The sequence below is a fragment of the Sus scrofa genome, chromosome 10, assembly GCF_054392235.1.
Source record: "Sus scrofa isolate SSC_HxYL_T2T_F1_AM1 chromosome 10, Sscrofa_HxYL_maternal_Yorkshire_Landrace_v2.0, whole genome shotgun sequence".
Lineage (NCBI taxonomy): Eukaryota > Metazoa > Chordata > Mammalia > Artiodactyla > Suidae > Sus > Sus scrofa.
Genome location: NC_139392.1, coordinates 33,522,786 through 33,541,413, shown reverse-complemented (window position 1 = coordinate 33,541,413; position 18,628 = coordinate 33,522,786). Strand labels below are relative to the sequence as shown.

At 50.8% G+C, this 18,628-nt stretch overlaps 1 protein-coding gene across 2 annotated transcripts in view; it reads left to right on the top strand.

Annotated features, from left to right (window-relative positions):
* The window catches only part of LOC146398943 (uncharacterized), a 64,885-nt gene extending 47,372 nt beyond the window's left edge, over positions 1–17,513 (top strand). For both annotated transcript variants that reach the window (XM_084980885.1, XM_084980886.1), the window contains 9 exons: positions 1,168–1,388; positions 2,123–2,147; positions 5,196–5,246; positions 5,606–5,653; positions 7,202–7,422; positions 8,157–8,181; positions 11,230–11,280; positions 11,640–11,687; positions 16,806–17,513. In XM_084980885.1, the coding sequence (XP_084837011.1) occupies positions 1,168–1,388; positions 2,123–2,147; positions 5,196–5,246; positions 5,606–5,653; positions 7,202–7,422; positions 8,157–8,181; positions 11,230–11,280; positions 11,640–11,687; positions 16,806–16,825 (710 nt within the window). In that variant the 3' untranslated portion in view covers positions 16,826–17,513. The remainder of the gene's footprint in view (positions 1–1,167; positions 1,389–2,122; positions 2,148–5,195; positions 5,247–5,605; positions 5,654–7,201; positions 7,423–8,156; positions 8,182–11,229; positions 11,281–11,639; positions 11,688–16,805) is intronic.
* Positions 17,514–18,628: the final 1,115 nt, after the last annotated feature.

The following is an 18,628-nucleotide window of genomic DNA, read 5'->3' as shown; positions in this document are numbered from 1 at the left end:
CCTGAAGTGGTGGCACCTTGACCCTGGAGACCAAGTTGGTCGAGTGAGTGTCAGGTGGTGGGTGAGAAGGCAGCTCTCTGGCTCTGCATGTTTGGGATTTCTGGCCTCCCTGTCCTATTGTGTCCTCACGGTGTGTCCTGAGGGAAGGGATGTTCGCAGAGTTGGATGAGTTAAAGGAGGCATACTTGGAGTTCCAGTGGTTAAGGAATCCAACTAGGAACCATGAGATTGCGGGTTCGATCGCTGGCCTCACTCAGTGAGTTAAGGATCCAGTAATGCCGTGAGCTGTGGTGTAGGTGGCAGATGCAGCTGGGATCCTGCCTTGCTGTGGCTCTGACATAAAATGGCAGCTACGGCTCCTATTAGACCCCTAGCCTGGGAACCTCCATATGGCATGTGTGTGGCCCTAAAAAGCAACAAGTATCAGTAGAAAAAAAAAATAGAGAAATCAGGCAGCACAGAGAAGGAAATATCGTGCAACTCAACATATAGGCGGTAACCAGACTCGGCAGAGTGTCAGAGGTGGAAAGTAGAAATGGCCAAGACCTGGCAGCAGGGCTGAAGGGGGAGTCATTCCTGAATGGGTGCAGAGGTCCTATGAGTTATGATGAGAAAAGTTGTTATGGACAGTGGTGCAAAGTACATAGCATTGGGAAGGCCTGCTCTCCCCGTGAGTTTCCTATTGCCAAAGTATTCCAAAGAGAAGCATTATGTATCTAAGAAAAGAAAAGAGGCGAAACATCCCAGAGGATGGCGTGTGAACACAGGAGCACCCTGTGGGAAGAGTAGGGAAGCTGAAATGATCTCCTGCCATTTCAGAAGATGGAGGAATGTGGCTGGAGAGGAAAATGGGCAGGAGGATTCACGAGACTCTGTCATGGCAGCAGAGCCTGCATGCTCGTGTTGGCCATTTCTCAGATGGAGAATATGCCACGGAGAGGTTCCCTTTAGCAAGGGAGGCAGAGGCTCCCTTTCTCAGGTCTTTCAAGGTGCTCTCTGCCGTCCTTCAAAACGTTTACCCGGGAGGATGGGCCAAGAGAAGCTCCATCCATGCTTCATCCCACCCCCACCCCTTGACTCCCAGCCCATGTCCAGTCAGGTGAGGTGCCCAGAGTACCTCCTGAGCAGCACCACCGCCTTGCTGACAGTGACTGTGTGTCCCCCTAGCAACCCTCGATGATGTTGTGGAGGCCGGCGGGAGTGAGAAGATGGAGGAGGAGGCCCTGGCTGGGGCAAATGAGGAGGAGGTGGGGCCGGGAACTGAGAAGGTGCAGGAGGAGGCTGCCTGCATTGACGAGGCAGAGGAGGAGGCGGGCCCATCCCTTGAAAATGACGAGGAGTCCCCAGCCAGCAACCTGGTTGAGCAGGAAGACCAGCTTGCCCCCAAGGTAAGCTCACCTTTCTTGATCGGAGATTTAAAAAGGTGCCTCCTTTCTTCTTGGATGTGCCTACTTCAGTAAAGGAAATCTGAGCAAGTCCATTATAGAGGATATATGCACATTCCTCTGTGGAGGAATGTTGAGTCAAAGTTTGGTACCAACCAATAACTCCTTCCAAGGGGCATTGGCAAAAGGGACCACATCAGTTCCCAAGTGTACATAGGGAGCATTTGTCTTTGAAGAAGCCTGAATGTTTTGTTTTGTTTTGTTTTGTTGTCTTTTTGCCTTTTCTAGGGCCACTCCTGTGGCATATGGAGGTTCCCAGGCTCAGGGTCAAACCGGAGCTGTAGCCACCGGCCTGCGCCAGAGCCACAGCAACGCGGGATCCGAGCAACGTCTGCAACCTACACCTCAGCTCACGGCAATGCCGGATCCTTAACCCACTGAGCAAGGCCAGGGATCGAACCCGCAACCTCATGGTTCCTGGTCGGATTCGTTAACCACTGCGCCACGACGGGAACTCCAAAGAAGCCTGAATGTTTTTTAAATGAACGTGGACTTGGGAGGTCTTCCATGAAAAGCTGGTGCCTTTTCCACAGGTGTCTTTGCTGTCTTCTTTTGGGGAAACGGACTCAACTCTGCCTTCTGTCTGTGTGCCTGCGGTCCGCAACCACAGGAAGACCTGTGGCCACAGTGCAGAGGATGCTGTGACACTCACAGTGTTTTCTTTTCTCTCATCACAGGTGGACGGGATGGACGATGAAAGCCGTAAGTATTCTGGAACCCGGCTCTGCTGAGGAGAAGTCCAGGTGTTGAGGAAGGGCGGGGGGTGCTTTCCTGCCCCTTTGGTTGCAGAGACACCCTGATTCTGGGTTCCTCCTGGGAAAGGGGGTGAAGGATGGGGTGAAAGAGACTGACTTCCCACAAAAGGGCCATCCCAAGTCCTCGGGTCCCTGGAGGAAAGGAGGCTCTTTGTATGGTGGGGGTAGGTGTCCGGGAACATTGGGGGGGTGTGCGTGTGAGGGCCTGTTGGTGTGATTGTGAACCAGTGTGAGTGGGTGTGTTTTGTGGGGAGACACTTGTGCCTTAGCACCACATAGCTGTCCAGTTTCTCGTTGAACAGTCTCATGATGACCGCAGGCTAACTGTCCATTCCCTCATTCTCCCTGCACCCGCTGGGAGCAAGGTTTGGGGAAAAGGCTTTCCTTCCTCTGTTGGTCTTTCGTTTCCTCTTTTCTTCCCCCTCTGCTTGGTGCAGACTTTCATGCTGTTGTTTCAAACATGTGCCATGAACTCGAGCCTCTTGAGGTTGTAAGTGTCCCGAGGAGTGTTGTGAACGCTGTGCTCCCCCCGCACCTCCTGCCCACTCGGGGCAGCCACCCTTCCAGCCTCTGCTCAGGAGTCGTCTTTCAGACACCTCATCTGCATGACATCAGAGAGTCTTTGTCCTTCTGTGTCTGACTGGCTTCACTTGAAGTGATGTCCTCCAGCGAGTTCCTGTTGAGGCTCAGAGCTCATGAACCTGACCAGTACCTATGAGGACACGGGTTCGACCCTTGGCCTTGCTCAGTGGGTGAAGAATCCCGCATTGCGGTGAGCTGCGGCAGAGGTCCCAGACGCGGCTGGTATCCAGCTTGGCTGTGGCTGTGGTGTCGGCCGGGGGCCACAGCTCTGATTTGCCGCCTCGCCTGGGAATTTCCATCTGCTGCGGGGGCAGCCCTCAAGCCCAAAAGTGAATCAGTCAATAATGTCCTGGAGTTCTCTGTGCATTGCTGCAATGGGTAGGGTTTCCTTCTTCTGTGACAACGGAATACCTTGCTATGGTCTGTATCCACCCCGTTGTCTTTCTCAGTCTGTGTGCCCGTGGACACTGGGGCTCTGTTTCTGTTGGGCTCTTGTGTATGGCGCTGCCGTGATCCTGGGATGGCAGGTCTCTTTACCCGACACTGATGGTTCTTCCTTTACATGTCCATGCAGCAGTGGGATTGCAGGGTCCTGCCGTGGTGTTTCCCATCCTGGCTGGCCCCGTTGACATTCCCTGCTACAGTGTCCAGAAGTCCCAGGCAGTCACATCTTCCCAAACATCTGTTCAGGTTTGAAAACACTCCGTGTCCTACCAGGTGGGAGGTGATACCTCGAGGTGCCTTTGCTTTGCCTTTCCATTGTGATAGGCGACTTTGGGAAACATGCCCTCTGTGTGCTGCTCTCTGTGGTCTTCTTGGACGGTGGGTCTCTCCCAGGCTTCCACTCATCTACAACTGAGGCATTTGCCTTTTGATTCAATTGATTTGTAGTTGTTTCCCATATATTCCAAATATGAGCCCCTGTTTCAAATACAAGATTTACAAATATCCTCTTCTGTAGGTTGTCTTTCCATTCAGTGGATTGTTAGACACTGTCCTTTCTGTTTGTTTCTATTTTAATGGAGGTACAGTGTTGTTTCACTCTCTGCTCTGGAGCGACATTCCCCAGTCGTGTGTGTCCATTAACGTATGTTCCTTTTTTGATATTATTGCCGTCTGAGATCAGGTCGATTTCAGGAGATTGGATCTCGTCCTCCGTGTGCTGCAACAGGAGGACCTTGTTGTCTCTCCATTCTCAATGCCGTAGTTGGCATCAACTGCCCCCAAACTCCTAGTCCGTGCCCTTCACAACCACAAGTCTGTTCTCTGCATCCGTGGGTTCTGTGGACAGGTTCCTTTGTGCCGTGCTTTAGATTCCACCTCTAAGTGAGATCAGGTGGTATCCGTCTTTCTCTTTGTCACGTACTTCACTTTGCACGAGAATCTCTCGATGCATCCCTATTGTTTTGAGTGGCATTGGTTTCTTCTTCGATTTTCTGGCTGAGTCGTGAATTCCATCATCTATGTGGACCACATCGTCATGAGCCATTCATCTGTCTGTGGACATGAGGTGGCTTCCCTGTCTTGGCTGTTGTGAACAGTGCTGCCATAAACATAGAGGGGCATATGTCTTTTTCCTGGATACATTTGTCCTGATATTTCCCAGGGTGCTCGGCTTGCTAGGTCGCATGCCCTGCTGTGTTCAGTTTTCGCAGGACCCTCCATGGTGTCTTCCACAGTGGTTGTACCAGTGTACGTTCGCATCGGCAATGCTGGGGCGGGGGAGCCTTTTCTCCACCCGTATCTGCGACCGACACCAGAGCTCTCGGCAACGCTGGATCCTTAACCCCCTCAGCGAGGCCAGGGATCAACCCCGCAAGCTCGTGGTTCCTAGTCGGATTCGTTTCCGCTGTGCCCTGACGGGAACTCCTGGGTGGTTTCTTTGCTGTTGTTGTTGTGGAGGTGTATGAGTTTTCTTTATATATGTTTTGGAGGTGAACCTCACGGGCAGTGGTCCCTTTCTCCTCAGTGTTTCTGTAGAGCTGCTGTCCACAGTGTGCCAGCCACTGGCCAGAAGGAGCCATTTCTGCTTAATTGAGTTCAGTCAGTAGTTAGGTCTGCCTCTTGCAGTGAACAGAATAAAGCAGCCTATGGTTCACTCCCAGGGGCCACCACACAAGTGTGTCCATGCAGCTGGAATTTCAGGTGTGTCACCCTGGAGCTGAGGCCTCCAGATGGACTCGTAGAAGGGAGATGTGTAAGGCTCCATCCCTCAGCAGCCCACGATCTCTGAAGGTTTGCCACTGTGGCCAGTGTTTTATGGAAGCTTCTGAGGCCGTAGAGCAGAGGGAAGTTCTGAGCACACGGAGGACAAGCCAGGGTGGTGCTGTGTGGCCGCAAACAACCCTAAGTAGGGGATACGTGTGGGGGACAGGCTCTAACACCTTGATTCCTTATGTCTGTGTCTCTGCAGTATGTTTCATGGAGAGTCTGAGTGACAGCAACCATGATGAAAGTGATACAGGTAAGAACAGCTCTCAGGTAGGAGCCAATGGGAGAGGGATCCCGGGACACTTGGGTGACGCCTGCTGCTTGGAGTGTGGGGCAGGTGAGTCTGAAACTTAAAAACAGAAAGAAATTGATGTGAAGATGTTCACCGCCTACTTTAATAAGGAGAGGGAGCAGATATGAGATGCCTGAATGTTGGCATCTGTGCTCACCTTGTGTGGAAGGGTCTCAGTCCATGGAGCAGAAGGAAGGTCTGGGCACCTGGAGGAAAAACCAGGGTGATGCTCTGTACCCGTAGTCACCTCAGGGAAGCCGGAGAAACGGGAGGGCCACTCTTTCTAACTCCTTGATTCCCCTGATGGTGTGTTTCTACAGACTCAGTGGTGGAGAGCCTGAGCAGCCGCCAGGATGAGGAGGCTGCAGGTAGGGAAGAGCACGCAGCTGGGATCCAGTGGGAGAGGGTTCCTGGGAGCACCTGGGTTCCGCCTGCTGCCGGGAGAGGGAGGAAGTGGGGGATAGGACTTGGCGGGTGGGTGGGTGGGTGGCCTAATGAGTGGCACTCTGCTGTGGTGTTTTCCCCTGTGAAATGGATACCACGAAGAAGACTTGGGTCCCTGGTCTTTGTGGTGCTGTGTTTGTATTCCTCTCTCCTTTTCTTTGAGAGGGAGAATCGATTTTCCCTCCCAAAGCTGCTCCTTCCTGCTTTGGTCTCTGCCCGTTGTGCAAGTTTGCTTTGTGATTGGCACCGTGAGGGCCCAGTGCACAAGAGCTGTTGACTTGGTTTCCTTTATTGGCCTTGAGGGACCTGAAGTGGTGGCACCTTGACCCTGGAGACCAAGTTGGTCGAGTGAGTGTCAGGTGGTGGGTGAGAAGGCAGCTCTCTGGCTCTGCATGTTTGGGATTTCTGGCCTCCCTGTCCTATTGTGTCCTCACGGTGTGTCCTGAGGGAAGGGATGTTCGCAGAGTTGGATGAGTTAAAGGAGGCATACTTGGAGTTCCAGTGGTTAAGGAATCCAACTAGGAACCATGAGATTGCGGGTTCGATCGCTGGCCTCACTCAGTGAGTTAAGGATCCAGTAATGCCGTGAGCTGTGGTGTAGGTGGCAGATGCAGCTGGGATCCTGCCTTGCTGTGGCTCTGACATAAAATGGCAGCTACGGCTCCTATTAGACCCCTAGCCTGGGAACCTCCATATGGCATGTGTGTGGCCCTAAAAAGCAACAAGTATCAGTAGAAAAAAAAAATAGAGAAATCAGGCAGCACAGAGAAGGAAATATCGTGCAACTCAACATATAGGCGGTAACCAGACTCGGCAGAGTGTCAGAGGTGGAAAGTAGAAATGGCCAAGACCTGGCAGCAGGGCTGAAGGGGGAGTCATTCCTGAATGGGTGCAGAGGTCCTATGAGTTATGATGAGAAAAGTTGTTATGGACAGTGGTGCAAAGTACATAGCATTGGGAAGGCCTGCTCTCCCCGTGAGTTTCCTATTGCCAAAGTATTCCAAAGAGAAGCATTATGTATCTAAGAAAAGAAAAGAGGCGAAACATCCCAGAGGATGGCATGTGAACACAGGAGCACCCTGTGGGAAGAGTAGGGAAGCTGAAATGATCTCCTGCCATTTCAGAAGATGGAGGAATGTGGCTGGAGAGGAAAATGGGCAGGAGGATTCACGAGACTCTGTCATGGCAGCAGAGCCTGCATGCTCGTGTTGGCCATTTCTCAGATGGAGAATATGCCACGGAGAGGTTCCCTTTAGCAAGGGAGGCAGAGGCTCCCTTTCTCAGGTCTTTCAAGGTGCTCTCTGCCGTCCTTCAAAACGTTTACCCGGGAGGATGGGCCAAGAGAAGCTCCATCCATGCTTCATCCCACCCCCACCCCTTGACTCCCAGCCCATGTCCAGTCAGGTGAGGTGCCCAGAGTACCTCCTGAGCAGCACCACCGCCTTGCTGACAGTGACTGTGTGTCCCCCTAGCAACCCTCGATGATGTTGTGGAGGCCGGCGGGAGTGAGAAGACCGAGGAGGAGGCCCTGGCTGGGGCAAATGAGGAGGAGGTGGGGCCGGGAACTGAGAAGGTGCAGGAGGAGGCTGCCTGCATTGACGAGGCAGAGGAGGAGGTGGGCCCATCCCTTGAAAATGACGAGGAGTCCCCAGCCAGCAACCTGGTTGAGCAGGAAGACCAGCTTGCCCCCAAGGTAAGCTCACCTTTCTTGATCGGAGATTTAAAAAGGTGCCTCCTTTCTTCTTGGATGTGCCTACTTCAGAAAAGGAAATCTGAGCAAGTCCATTATAGAGGATATATGCACATTCCTCTGTGGAGGAATGTTGAGTCAAAGTTTGGTACCAACCAATAACTCCTTCCAAGGGGCATTGGCAAAAGGGACCACATCAGTTCCCAAGTGTACATAGGGAGCATTTGTCTTTGAAGAAGCCTGAATGTTTTGTTTTGTTTTGTTTTGTTGTCTTTTTGCCTTTTCTAGGGCCACTCCTGTGGCATATGGAGGTTCCCAGGCTCAGGGTCAAACCGGAGCTGTAGCCACCGGCCTGCGCCAGAGCCACAGCAACGCGGGATCCGAGCAACGTCTGCAACCTACACCTCAGCTCACGGCAATGCCGGATCCTTAACCCACTGAGCAAGGCCAGGGATCGAACCCGCAACCTCATGGTTCCTGGTCGGATTCGTTAACCACTGCGCCACGACGGGAACTCCAAAGAAGCCTGAATGTTTTTTAAATGAACGTGGACTTGGGAGGTCTTCCATGAAAAGCTGGTGCCTTTTCCACAGGTGTCTTTGCTGTCTTCTTTTGGGGAAACGGACTCAACTCTGCCTTCTGTCTGTGTGCCTGCGGTCCGCAACCACAGGAAGACCTGTGGCCACAGTGCAGAGGATGCTGTGACACTCACAGTGTTTTCTTTTCTCTCATCACAGGTGGACGGGATGGACGATGAAAGCCGTAAGTATTCTGGAACCCGGCTCTGCTGAGGAGAAGTCCAGGTGTTGAGGAAGGGCGGGGGGTGCTTTCCTGCCCCTTTGGTTGCAGAGACACCCTGATTCTGGGTTCCTCCTGGGAAAGGGGGTGAAGGATGGGGTGAAAGAGACTGACTTCCCACAAAAGGGCCATCCCAAGTCCTCGGGTCCCTGGAGGAAAGGAGGCTCTTTGTATGGTGGGGGTAGGTGTCCGGGAACATTGGGGGGGTGTGCGTGTGAGGGCCTGTTGGTGTGATTGTGAACCAGTGTGAGTGGGTGTGTTTTGTGGGGAGACACTTGTGCCTTAGCACCACATAGCTGTCCAGTTTCTCGTTGAACAGTCTCATGATGACCGCAGGCTAACTGTCCATTCCCTCATTCTCCCTGCACCCGCTGGGAGCAAGGTTTGGGGAAAAGGCTTTCCTTCCTCTGTTGGTCTTTCGTTTCCTCTTTTCTTCCCCCTCTGCTTGGTGCAGACTTTCATGCTGTTGTTTCAAACATGTGCCATGAACTCGAGCCTCTTGAGGTTGTAAGTGTCCCGAGGAGTGTTGTGAACGCTGTGCTCCCCCCGCACCTCCTGCCCACTCGGGGCAGCCACCCTTCCAGCCTCTGCTCAGGAGTCGTCTTTCAGACACCTCATGTGCATGACATCAGAGAGTCTTTGTCCTTCTGTGTCTGACTGGCTTCACTTGAAGTGATGTCCTCCAGCGAGTTCCTGTTGAGGCTCAGAGCTCATGAACCTGACCAGTACCTATGAGGACACGGGTTCGACCCTTGGCCTTGCTCAGTGGGTGAAGAATCCCGCATTGCGGTGAGCTGCGGCAGAGGTCCCAGACGCGGCTGGTATCCAGCTTGGCTGTGGCTGTGTTGTCGGCCGGGGGCCACAGCTCTGATTTGCCGCCTCGCCTGGGAATTTCCATCTGCTGCGGGGGCAGCCCTCAAGCCCAAAAGTGAATCAGTCAATAATGTCCTGGAGTTCTCTGTGCATTGCTGCAATGGGTAGGGTTTCCTTCTTCTGTGACAACGGAATACCTTGCTATGGTCTGTATCCACCCCGTTGTCTTTCTCAGTCTGTGTGCCCGTGGACACTGGGGCTCTGTTTCTGTTGGGCTCTTGTGTATGGCGCTGCCGTGATCCTGGGATGGCAGGTCTCTTTACCCGACACTGATGGTTCTTCCTTTACATGTCCATGCAGCAGTGGGATTGCAGGGTCCTGCCGTGGTGTTTCCCATCCTGGCTGGCCCCGTTGACATTCCCTGCTACAGTGTCCAGAAGTCCCAGGCAGTCACATCTTCCCAAACATCTGTTCAGGTTTGAAAACACTCCGTGTCCTACCAGGTGGGAGGTGATACCTCGAGGTGCCTTTGCTTTGCCTTTCCATTGTGATAGGCGACTTTGGGAAACATGCCCTCTGTGTGCTGCTCTCTGTGGTCTTCTTGGACGGTGGGTCTCTCCCAGGCTTCCACTCATCTACAACTGAGGCATTTGCCTTTTGATTCAATTGATTTGTAGTTGTTTCCCATATATTCCAAATATGAGCCCCTGTTTCAAATACAAGATTTACAAATATCCTCTTCTGTAGGTTGTCTTTCCATTCAGTGGATTGTTAGACACTGTCCTTTCTGTTTGTTTCTATTTTAATGGAGGTACAGTGTTGTTTCACTCTCTGCTCTGGAGCGACATTCCCCAGTCGTGTGTGTCCATTAACGTATGTTCCTTTTTTGATATTATTGCCGTCTGAGATCAGGTCGATTTCAGGAGATTGGATCTCGTCCTCCGTGTGCTGCAACAGGAGGACCTTGTTGTCTCTCCATTCTCAATGCCGTAGTTGGCATCAACTGCCCCCAAACTCCCAGTCCGTGCCCTTCACAACCACAAGTCTGTTCTCTGCATCCGTGGGTTCTGTGGACAGGTTCCTTTGTGCCGTGCTTTAGATTCCACCTCTAAGTGAGATCAGGTGGTATCCGTCTTTCTCTTTGTCACGTACTTCACTTTGCACGAGAATCTCTCGATGCATCCCTATTGTTTTGAGTGGCATTGGTTTCTTCTTCGATTTTCTGGCTGAGTCGTGAATTCCATCATCTATGTGGACCACATCGTCATGAGCCATTCATCTGTCTGTGGACATGAGGTGGCTTCCCTGTCTTGGCTGTTGTGAACAGTGCTGCCATAAACATAGAGGGGCATATGTCTTTTTCCTGGATACATTTGTCCTGATATTTCCCAGGGTGCTCGGCTTGCTAGGTCGCATGCCCTGCTGTGTTCAGTTTTCGCAGGACCCTCCATGGTGTCTTCCACAGTGGTTGTACCAGTGTACGTTCGCATCGGCAATGCTGGGGCGGGGGAGCCTTTTCTCCACCCGTATCTGCGACCGACACCAGAGCTCTCGGCAACGCTGGATCCTTAACCCCCTCAGCGAGGCCAGGGATCAACCCCGCAAGCTCGTGGTTCCTAGTCGGATTCGTTTCCGCTGTGCCCTGACGGGAACTCCTGGGTGGTTTCTTTGCTGTTGTTGTTGTGGAGGTGTATGAGTTTTCTTTATATATGTTTTGGAGGTGAACCTCACGGGCAGTGGTCCCTTTCTCCTCAGTGTTTCTGTAGAGCTGCTGTCCACAGTGTGCCAGCCACTGGCCAGAAGGAGCCATTTCTGCTTAATTGAGTTCAGTCAGTAGTTAGGTCTGCCTCTTGCAGTGAACAGAATAAAGCAGCCTATGGTTCACTCCCAGGGGCCACCACACAAGTGTGTCCATGCAGCTGGAATTTCAGGTGTGTCACCCTGGAGCTGAGGCCTCCAGATGGACTCGTAGAAGGGAGATGTGTAAGGCTCCATCCCTCAGCAGCCCACGATCTCTGAAGGTTTGCCACTGTGGCCAGTGTTTTATGGAAGCTTCTGAGGCCGTAGAGCAGAGGGAAGTTCTGAGCACACGGAGGACAAGCCAGGGTGGTGCTGTGTGGCCGCAAACAACCCTAAGTAGGGGATACGTGTGGGGGACAGGCTCTAACACCTTGATTCCTTATGTCTGTGTCTCTGCAGTATGTTTCATGGAGAGTCTGAGTGACAGCAACCATGATGAAAGTGATACAGGTAAGAACAGCTCTCAGGTAGGAGCCAATGGGAGAGGGATCCCGGGACACTTGGGTGACGCCTGCTGCTTGGAGTGTGGGGCAGGTGAGTCTGAAACTTAAAAACAGAAAGAAATTGATGTGAAGATGTTCACCGCCTACTTTAATAAGGAGAGGGAGCAGATATGAGATGCCTGAATGTTGGCATCTGTGCTCACCTTGTGTGGAAGGGTCTCAGTCCATGGAGCAGAAGGAAGGTCTGGGCACCTGGAGGAAAAACCAGGGTGATGCTCTGTACCCGTAGTCACCTCAGGGAAGCCGGAGAAACGGGAGGGCCACTCTTTCTAACTCCTTGATTCCCCTGATGGTGTGTTTCTACAGACTCAGTGGTGGAGAGCCTGAGCAGCCGCCAGGATGAGGAGGCTGCAGGTAGGGAAGAGCACGCAGCTGGGATCCAGTGGGAGAGGGTTCCTGGGAGCACCTGGGTTCCGCCTGCTGCCGGGAGAGGGAGGAAGTGGGGGATAGGACTTGGCGGGTGGGTGGGTGGGTGGCCTAATGAGTGGCACTCTGCTGTGGTGTTTTCCCCTGTGAAATGGATACCACGAAGAAGACTTGGGTCCCTGGTCTTTGTGGTGCTGTGTTTGTATTCCTCTCTCCTTTTCTTTGAGAGGGAGAATCGATTTTCCCTCCCAAAGCTGCTCCTTCCTGCTTTGGTCTCTGCCCGTTGTGCAAGTTTGCTTTGTGATTGGCACCGTGAGGGCCCAGTGCACAAGAGCTGTTGACTTGGTTTCCTTTATTGGCCTTGAGGGACCTGAAGTGGTGGCACCTGAAGTGGTGGCACCTTGACCCTGGAGACCAAGTTGGTCGAGTGAGTGTCAGGTGGTGGGTGAGAAGGCAGCTCTCTGGCTCTGCATGTTTGGGATTTCTGGCCTCCCTGTCCTATTGTGTCCTCACGGTGTGTCCTGAGGGAAGGGATGTTCGCAGAGTTGGATGAGTTAAAGGAGGCATACTTGGAGTTCCAGTGGTTAAGGAATCCAACTAGGAACCATGAGATTGTGGGTTCGATCCCTTGCCTCACTCGGTGTCTTGAATATCCAGCATTTTTGTGAGCTATGGTGTTTGTCGCAGATACAGCTTGCATCCTGTATTTCGTGGCTGTGGTTTCGACTGGCAGCTGCAGCTCCCATTTTGTCCCTAGCCTGGGAACCTCCATATCCTGTCAGAGTTGCCCTAGAATAAAGAAAAAGACAAAAATAGTATAGAATAAAATAAAGGAGAAGTCATCTGGGGTTGCTGCATAGGATCCAGTACCCTTGAGTCCTGTCCACCTGCACAGCTGACCCCAGGCTGCTGTCATGACTCTCCTCCCCTCTGGGAGAGGTCCATGTCCAGCTGCCCAAAGAGACCACCCCTGGCCAGCAGGAATTTGGGGGACTGTGTGAAGGAGCTGCTGGCCTTGCTTCAGACCCTTTCTCTCCTGGCCCTGTGACCTCATCTCCTGGGATTGACCATGTCCCAGACAGAGCCTCTGGCAGCAGGACCAGGTGGTCACAGCTCCTGTTGGATCCCCCTCTTCCCATCAGACTGCTATCCCCTGATCCCCAAATCCCAGTCATGTTGACCCTGTGTCCCTTCCTAGCCTGGCCCTGGTCTCCTCCCTCCCAGGTCCCCGAGGCTCAGGCCAAATGGAGGCAGGTGGTGAGCATTCACATCGGGTCTGTACTGAACCAATCTCAGCCTGAGAGAAGTGACACAGGGTCCTTTCCCTCTGAGTTTGTGTCAGCCTCTCTAAGGCCTCCCTCATGTCGGGGCTCCAGAAAACAATCAAGATGAAGGCATCTATCCCTCAGTGCTCATGTACGAAGAGTGGCTCACCTGGCCCAGCCCTGCATCCTTGTGGATGCTTAGTGCTCCTGGCATCACACAGAAGACATGGCAGGATCCCGACCTGAGTGGGAATTTCCAGGGTCTGGGTCTTCCCTCAGTCTCTGTAAGGCCCAGGGATGGCCTGGGCCATCCCATGCCACCCATTCTCAAACTGAGGTTGGAATTTCTGTAAATTCTTTGACATAGATGACAAGTTCAAATGCAGCAACCCCTGAGGCAATTCAGTTCTGTGTTCTCTTGGGAAAAGTGAAAGGCTAGGATTCAAATTTGTTGTATTCCTTTCAGTGACTTTTCACTGTGTCATCTAATAACATGAATGTAACTTGTTTTAGTACACTTTCAAAAGCATTGTCTTCTCAGAGTTCCTGCTGTGGCTCAGTGGGTTAAAAACAGGACATGGTGTCCATGAAGATGCAGGTTCAATCCCTGGCCTCGCTCAGTCAGTTGAAGAATCTGGCATTGCTGCAAGCTGTGGCATACATTGCAAAGGCGATTCAAATCCCACCTTGTGGCATCTGTTTTAGGCCTGCAGAGGCAGCTTGTCCCTGACCCCTAGCCCATGAACGTCCATATGCTGCAGGTGTGGCTGAAAAAAGAAAAAGAGAATACCTTTCTTCTATATACTTTTCATGCAGCAATAGAATAAAAAGATAAATTTATATTTCTACTACCACATCTTCATGATTTTTTGAAACTCTTAATACTGAAAAATATTTATTGAATTTCTTTCGCTATAGATTATTTACTGTATTGTGTTAGTTTCAGGTGTACAGCTTCAAATTCTTTTTCTTTACAGGTTATGAGAAGATATTGCATAGAGTTCCATGTGCTACACAGTGAATCCTTGTTGCTTCTCTATTAATCTCACACTCCCAATTGATCCCTTCCCTTCCTTTCCCTTTCCCCTTTGCTAATGGAAGTTTGCTTCCCATGTCTGTGCGTTGTTTCAGTTTTGTAAAAAAGCTGGATTGTAGTCATGTTTCAGATTCAGCATAGAAGTGTTAGAACTTTCATCTTTGTCTAACTTACTTCACGTAGTATGATAATCTCTAGGTCTGTCCATGTTGCTGCAAATTGCATGGCTTCATTCTTTCTTATGGCTGAGTGTGACTCCTATATATACATGAAGTATTTTTTGAAGAAGTGAGGTATTTTTGTACCTATTTCTGCTGTACAGCAAAGGGACCCAGTCACACCTATTTATACATTATTTTTCTCTTCTTATGTTCCATTGTGTTCTCTCCAAAGAGACTGAATACAGTTCCCTGTGCTACAGCGTAGGGCCTCATTGCTTATCCATCCTAAATGTAAGCGTTTGCATCGACCAACCCCAAATTCCCAGTCCATCCCACTTCCTCTCCCCTCCCCCTTGGCTCCCCACACGTCTGTCCTCTAGATCTGTGAGTCTGTTTCTGTTCTGGAGATATGTTCCTTTGTGCCCTGTCTTGGCTTCTGCATGGAAGTGATGTCATGTGGTATTTGTCATTGTCTTTCTGACTTGTGCCACATACCATGATAACTTTAGTGGCATCGCTGTTGCTGCCAATGGCATTGTTTCTTTCTTGTACAAAGCTGAGTGGTACGACATTGTATATGTGTACCCCATCGTCTTCATCCATCCATCTGTTGGTGGACATTTAGATTGCTTCCATGCCTTGGCTCTTGTGAATTGTGCCATGAACATACAGGGGCATGTGTTTTTTGAGAGGGGTTTGGGGGTTTTTTTGTTTTTCATTTTTTTGTGTTTTTACCATTTCTTGGGCCGCTCCCGTGGAATATGGAGGTTCCCAGGCTAGGGGTCAAATCGGAGCTGGAGCTGCTGGCCTACACCACAGCCACAGCAATGCAGGATCCGAGCTGTGTCTGCAAACTACACCACAGCTCATGGCAACGCCGGATCCTTAACCCACTGAGCAAGGCCAGGGATTGAACCCGCAACCTCATGGTTCCTAGTCGGATTCGTTAACCACTGAGCCACGATGGGAACTCCACAGGAGCATGTGTCTTTTTGAATGAAAGTTTTGTCTGGATAGATGCCCAGGTGTGGGATCGCTGGATCATATAGGGTAGTACTGTATTGAGTTTTCTGAGGAACCCCCATACTCTTTTCCAGAGTGGTCACACTGATTTCCACTGCCACCAACAGTGTAGGAGGGTTCCTCTTTCTCCACACCCCCTCCAGCATTTGTTATCTATCAACTTCTTAATGACGGCCATTCTAACAGGTGTGGGGTGGTCCCTCGCTGCAGTTTTGATGTGTAGTCCCCTCGTACCAAGCAAGGTTGAGCATCTCTTCATGTGCCTATTGGCCGTCCCTAAGCCTCATCTGGAGAAATGTCTCTTTAGGTCTTCCGGCTCTTTTTGCATTGAGTTGTTTGGTTTTTGTGGTGGTGGTTGAGTTGTATGTGTTGTTTCTCTATTTTGAAGGTAAAGCCATTGGTGGGTGAATCATGTACAAATATTCTCTCCTAGAATAGATTTACAAGGAGATCCTGCTGAATAGCATTGAGAACTATGTCTAGATACTCATGTTGCAACAGAACAAAGGGTGGGGGAAAAACTGTAATTGCAATGTATACATGTAAGGATAACCTGACCCCCTTGCTGTACAGTGGGAAAGTAAAAAAAAAAAAATATTCTCTCCCATTCTGTGGAGTTTTTCTTTTTTAAAAAAAGGTCTCCTTTGCTGTGCAAACGCTTTTGAGCTTAATTAGTTCCTACTGATTTAGTTGTGTTTTTATTGTCATTATTCTAGGAGGCATATCAAACAAGATCTTGATGCGATTTATGTCCAAGAGCATTCTGCCTGTTGTTCTCTAGGGGTTTTCTAGTATCTGGCCTTACATGGAGGTCGCCCAGCCATTTGGAGTTTATTTCTGTGTATGGTGTTAGTGAATGTTCTCACTGCACTTTTGACAGGTACCTGTCCGGTTTTCCCAGCACCACTGATGGAAGACACTGTCTTTCCTCCAGTGTATGTTCTTGCCTCCTTTGCCATAGAGCAGTTGACCCTTGGTGCTTGGGTTTATTTCTGGGCTTTCTGACTGATCAGTGTTGCTGCTTTTTCACCAGGATCATAGAGTTTAATGACTGTAGCTTTGTAGTATAGTCTGAATACAGGAAGACTGATTTCTCCACTTCTTCCCCCCCCCCCCCCCCCCGAAAAGCACAAGCGAGAATGGCCAGGAGGTAGAAAGCATTCTCAGGGTAAAAGGAGGTCTTCAGGCCTCTGTCCATTTCTGCCACGCAGGTCTCATGGTTAGTGGTATAAAGTATGGGCTGAAGGGGCTGGTTACCCCTTCCCTTGGGTTATCAGATGTCCTGCTCCTCCCAGGGCCCCACTGGGAGGGACTACATCCTTGTCTCCCGGAGCCTCCCCTTTCCGCTGCATCTGTTTCACTGTGCAGGGATCAGTCCCTTGAAGGCTGCCCAGCCCAATGCACAGGGAACTCGCTCCTGGAGGACAATTGTATTCCCTCTTTGCTAACAGAAAACCTCCTCAGCTAAGCACAGCATAGACGGCAGTGCCACGGGGATCTGAGCCCTGGGGAGTTCCAGGCCCTGAGGAGCCTGACGGACCCACACATCCACCCAGGGGAGCCCTCCTTCCATCTGACTCTGCACCTCCTCGGTGATGGCATCCCTGTGTTTGTGTTGCAGACTCCTCTGGGACACCTTGAAGCCTCAGCCTGGGACTGGAAGAGTCCAAAAGTTTCCATCTTGACCAGGATACAAGATTGACCTCACTCTTCATCTATTACGAGCCAACTTTAGTATAAGCTTAGTTCTTTATTGTCTAGATTTAGTATTAAGTTCTGATACATGTTTACTACTTGGTATATAAGATTTTGGTAGAATGTAAGATTGTGTATTAAATAATTGTTACCTATCCATTTGCTTTTTTTAAAACTAGTTTTCGATAAAATAAACACAGGTATAGGAAAGCCCCCTTAAGCAGAGGTAGAACTTAATGCACTGGAGTCAGGCAGTCACCCTAGTGTCCAACCCCTGTCCTGTCACCCGCATCAGTCCTGACTGAAGAAGGGGACTGTGGATTTAGTCCTGACCAACTGCCCTCAAGCCAGTTTCTTTCCAAGGATTCTGTGGCCTCATGTCGGTTTGTACCTTTGACCATGGGAACTCTGTCATGCTCCCTCTTTCAGGATGACATGGTTGGCCGAGCCTTGCATGCCCAGACCCTGGCTGCTGGAACATCCATATCTCACCTTTTCCCTCCTCATGTCTCTGACATGTTTCTTTATATCCCATGCCTGGAGTTGGTATTTTTAAAACATGTAGAGTGACACCGAATGAGACACAGATAAAAACTGTAAAAGTAATTTTAATAAAGTACACTTTGATTGCAAAGCAAGTGTGTTTTGTGTTAATGGATCCCTTGGGAGGATAAAGAATGGCATACCCAAGTATGGAAGGCAGAGATAGGAAACATGAGAGAAGGCATGAACGTGCAGATTTTTCGGCAAAGGCCAAGAGAAACATTTCTTTGTCCACAGAAGGAAGATGCGGTGCTGCAGAATTGGGTGGCAAGAGTATTTTCTCTATTCCAAAATCTGAGAGTGAATCCCAAGGTTAACACTTTTCCCCTCCCCAGAATGCGTTGTCACACCTTTCCATTGTCCACGCATCGTCGTGCTCTGCTCTCCCTGCCTTGCAGGACTCTGGGTTCTGCATGATCAGGGTTGCACCTGAAACAACAAAGAAAGAGAGGGAAAGACCAGCTGTCTTTGCCTTGGCTTCTCAAACCCCTCGGGCTCTCCTGGGCTTCCTGGCTTTCCGTGTCTAAAGATGCTCCTAGTGGGAAGCTGAGTCCTGGTCATTCAGATAGGACGTGGGATGGCCAAACTGGGTTCACCCCTGGGAACAGACTTTGCACACTTCCCCAGGTTGTAATGCACATCCTGGCCCCAACCCCACCTACCCCCATGCTCCAGTGCTTCTACTGGGCGACCACAAAAAGAGGAGGCTTTTTCCACCGTCCACCAGCAACAAAAACAGAGGAGACAGAGACCAAAAGGAAGACAGACAGGGAGAGAGAGAGAGGGCTGAGCATAAAATGGGGAGAAAGTGGAAACAAGAGTGAGAGAAAGACACCAAAAATTCAGAGAGAAAGAGAGGGAAGAGAGGCAGTTGACATAGTGGCCTTAGCATTGGGCTCAAGTCACCCCTAGTGACCAAAGCTGTCACAAGTCTGAGCTATCTCAAGGTGTTTTTCGTCCTGGTGAAGCATCTCCCCTGGGGAAGCCATTCTGAAGTTGGCAGAGGGGTTGAGGGGCCTGCAGCTCCTGGGGTCCCTGCTGGGCCGATCAGGTCAGGTTCTCCCCTAGATTTCCACAGACACTCACCCAGCATCTGAAGGGGATGCAGTCCATCCAAAAAGATGTGCTCCCAACCATGCTGCCTGAAGAGCCCCAAGAAGGGAACCAAGACACCTGCCTTTCATGTTCTGGGAACCAAACAGCTAT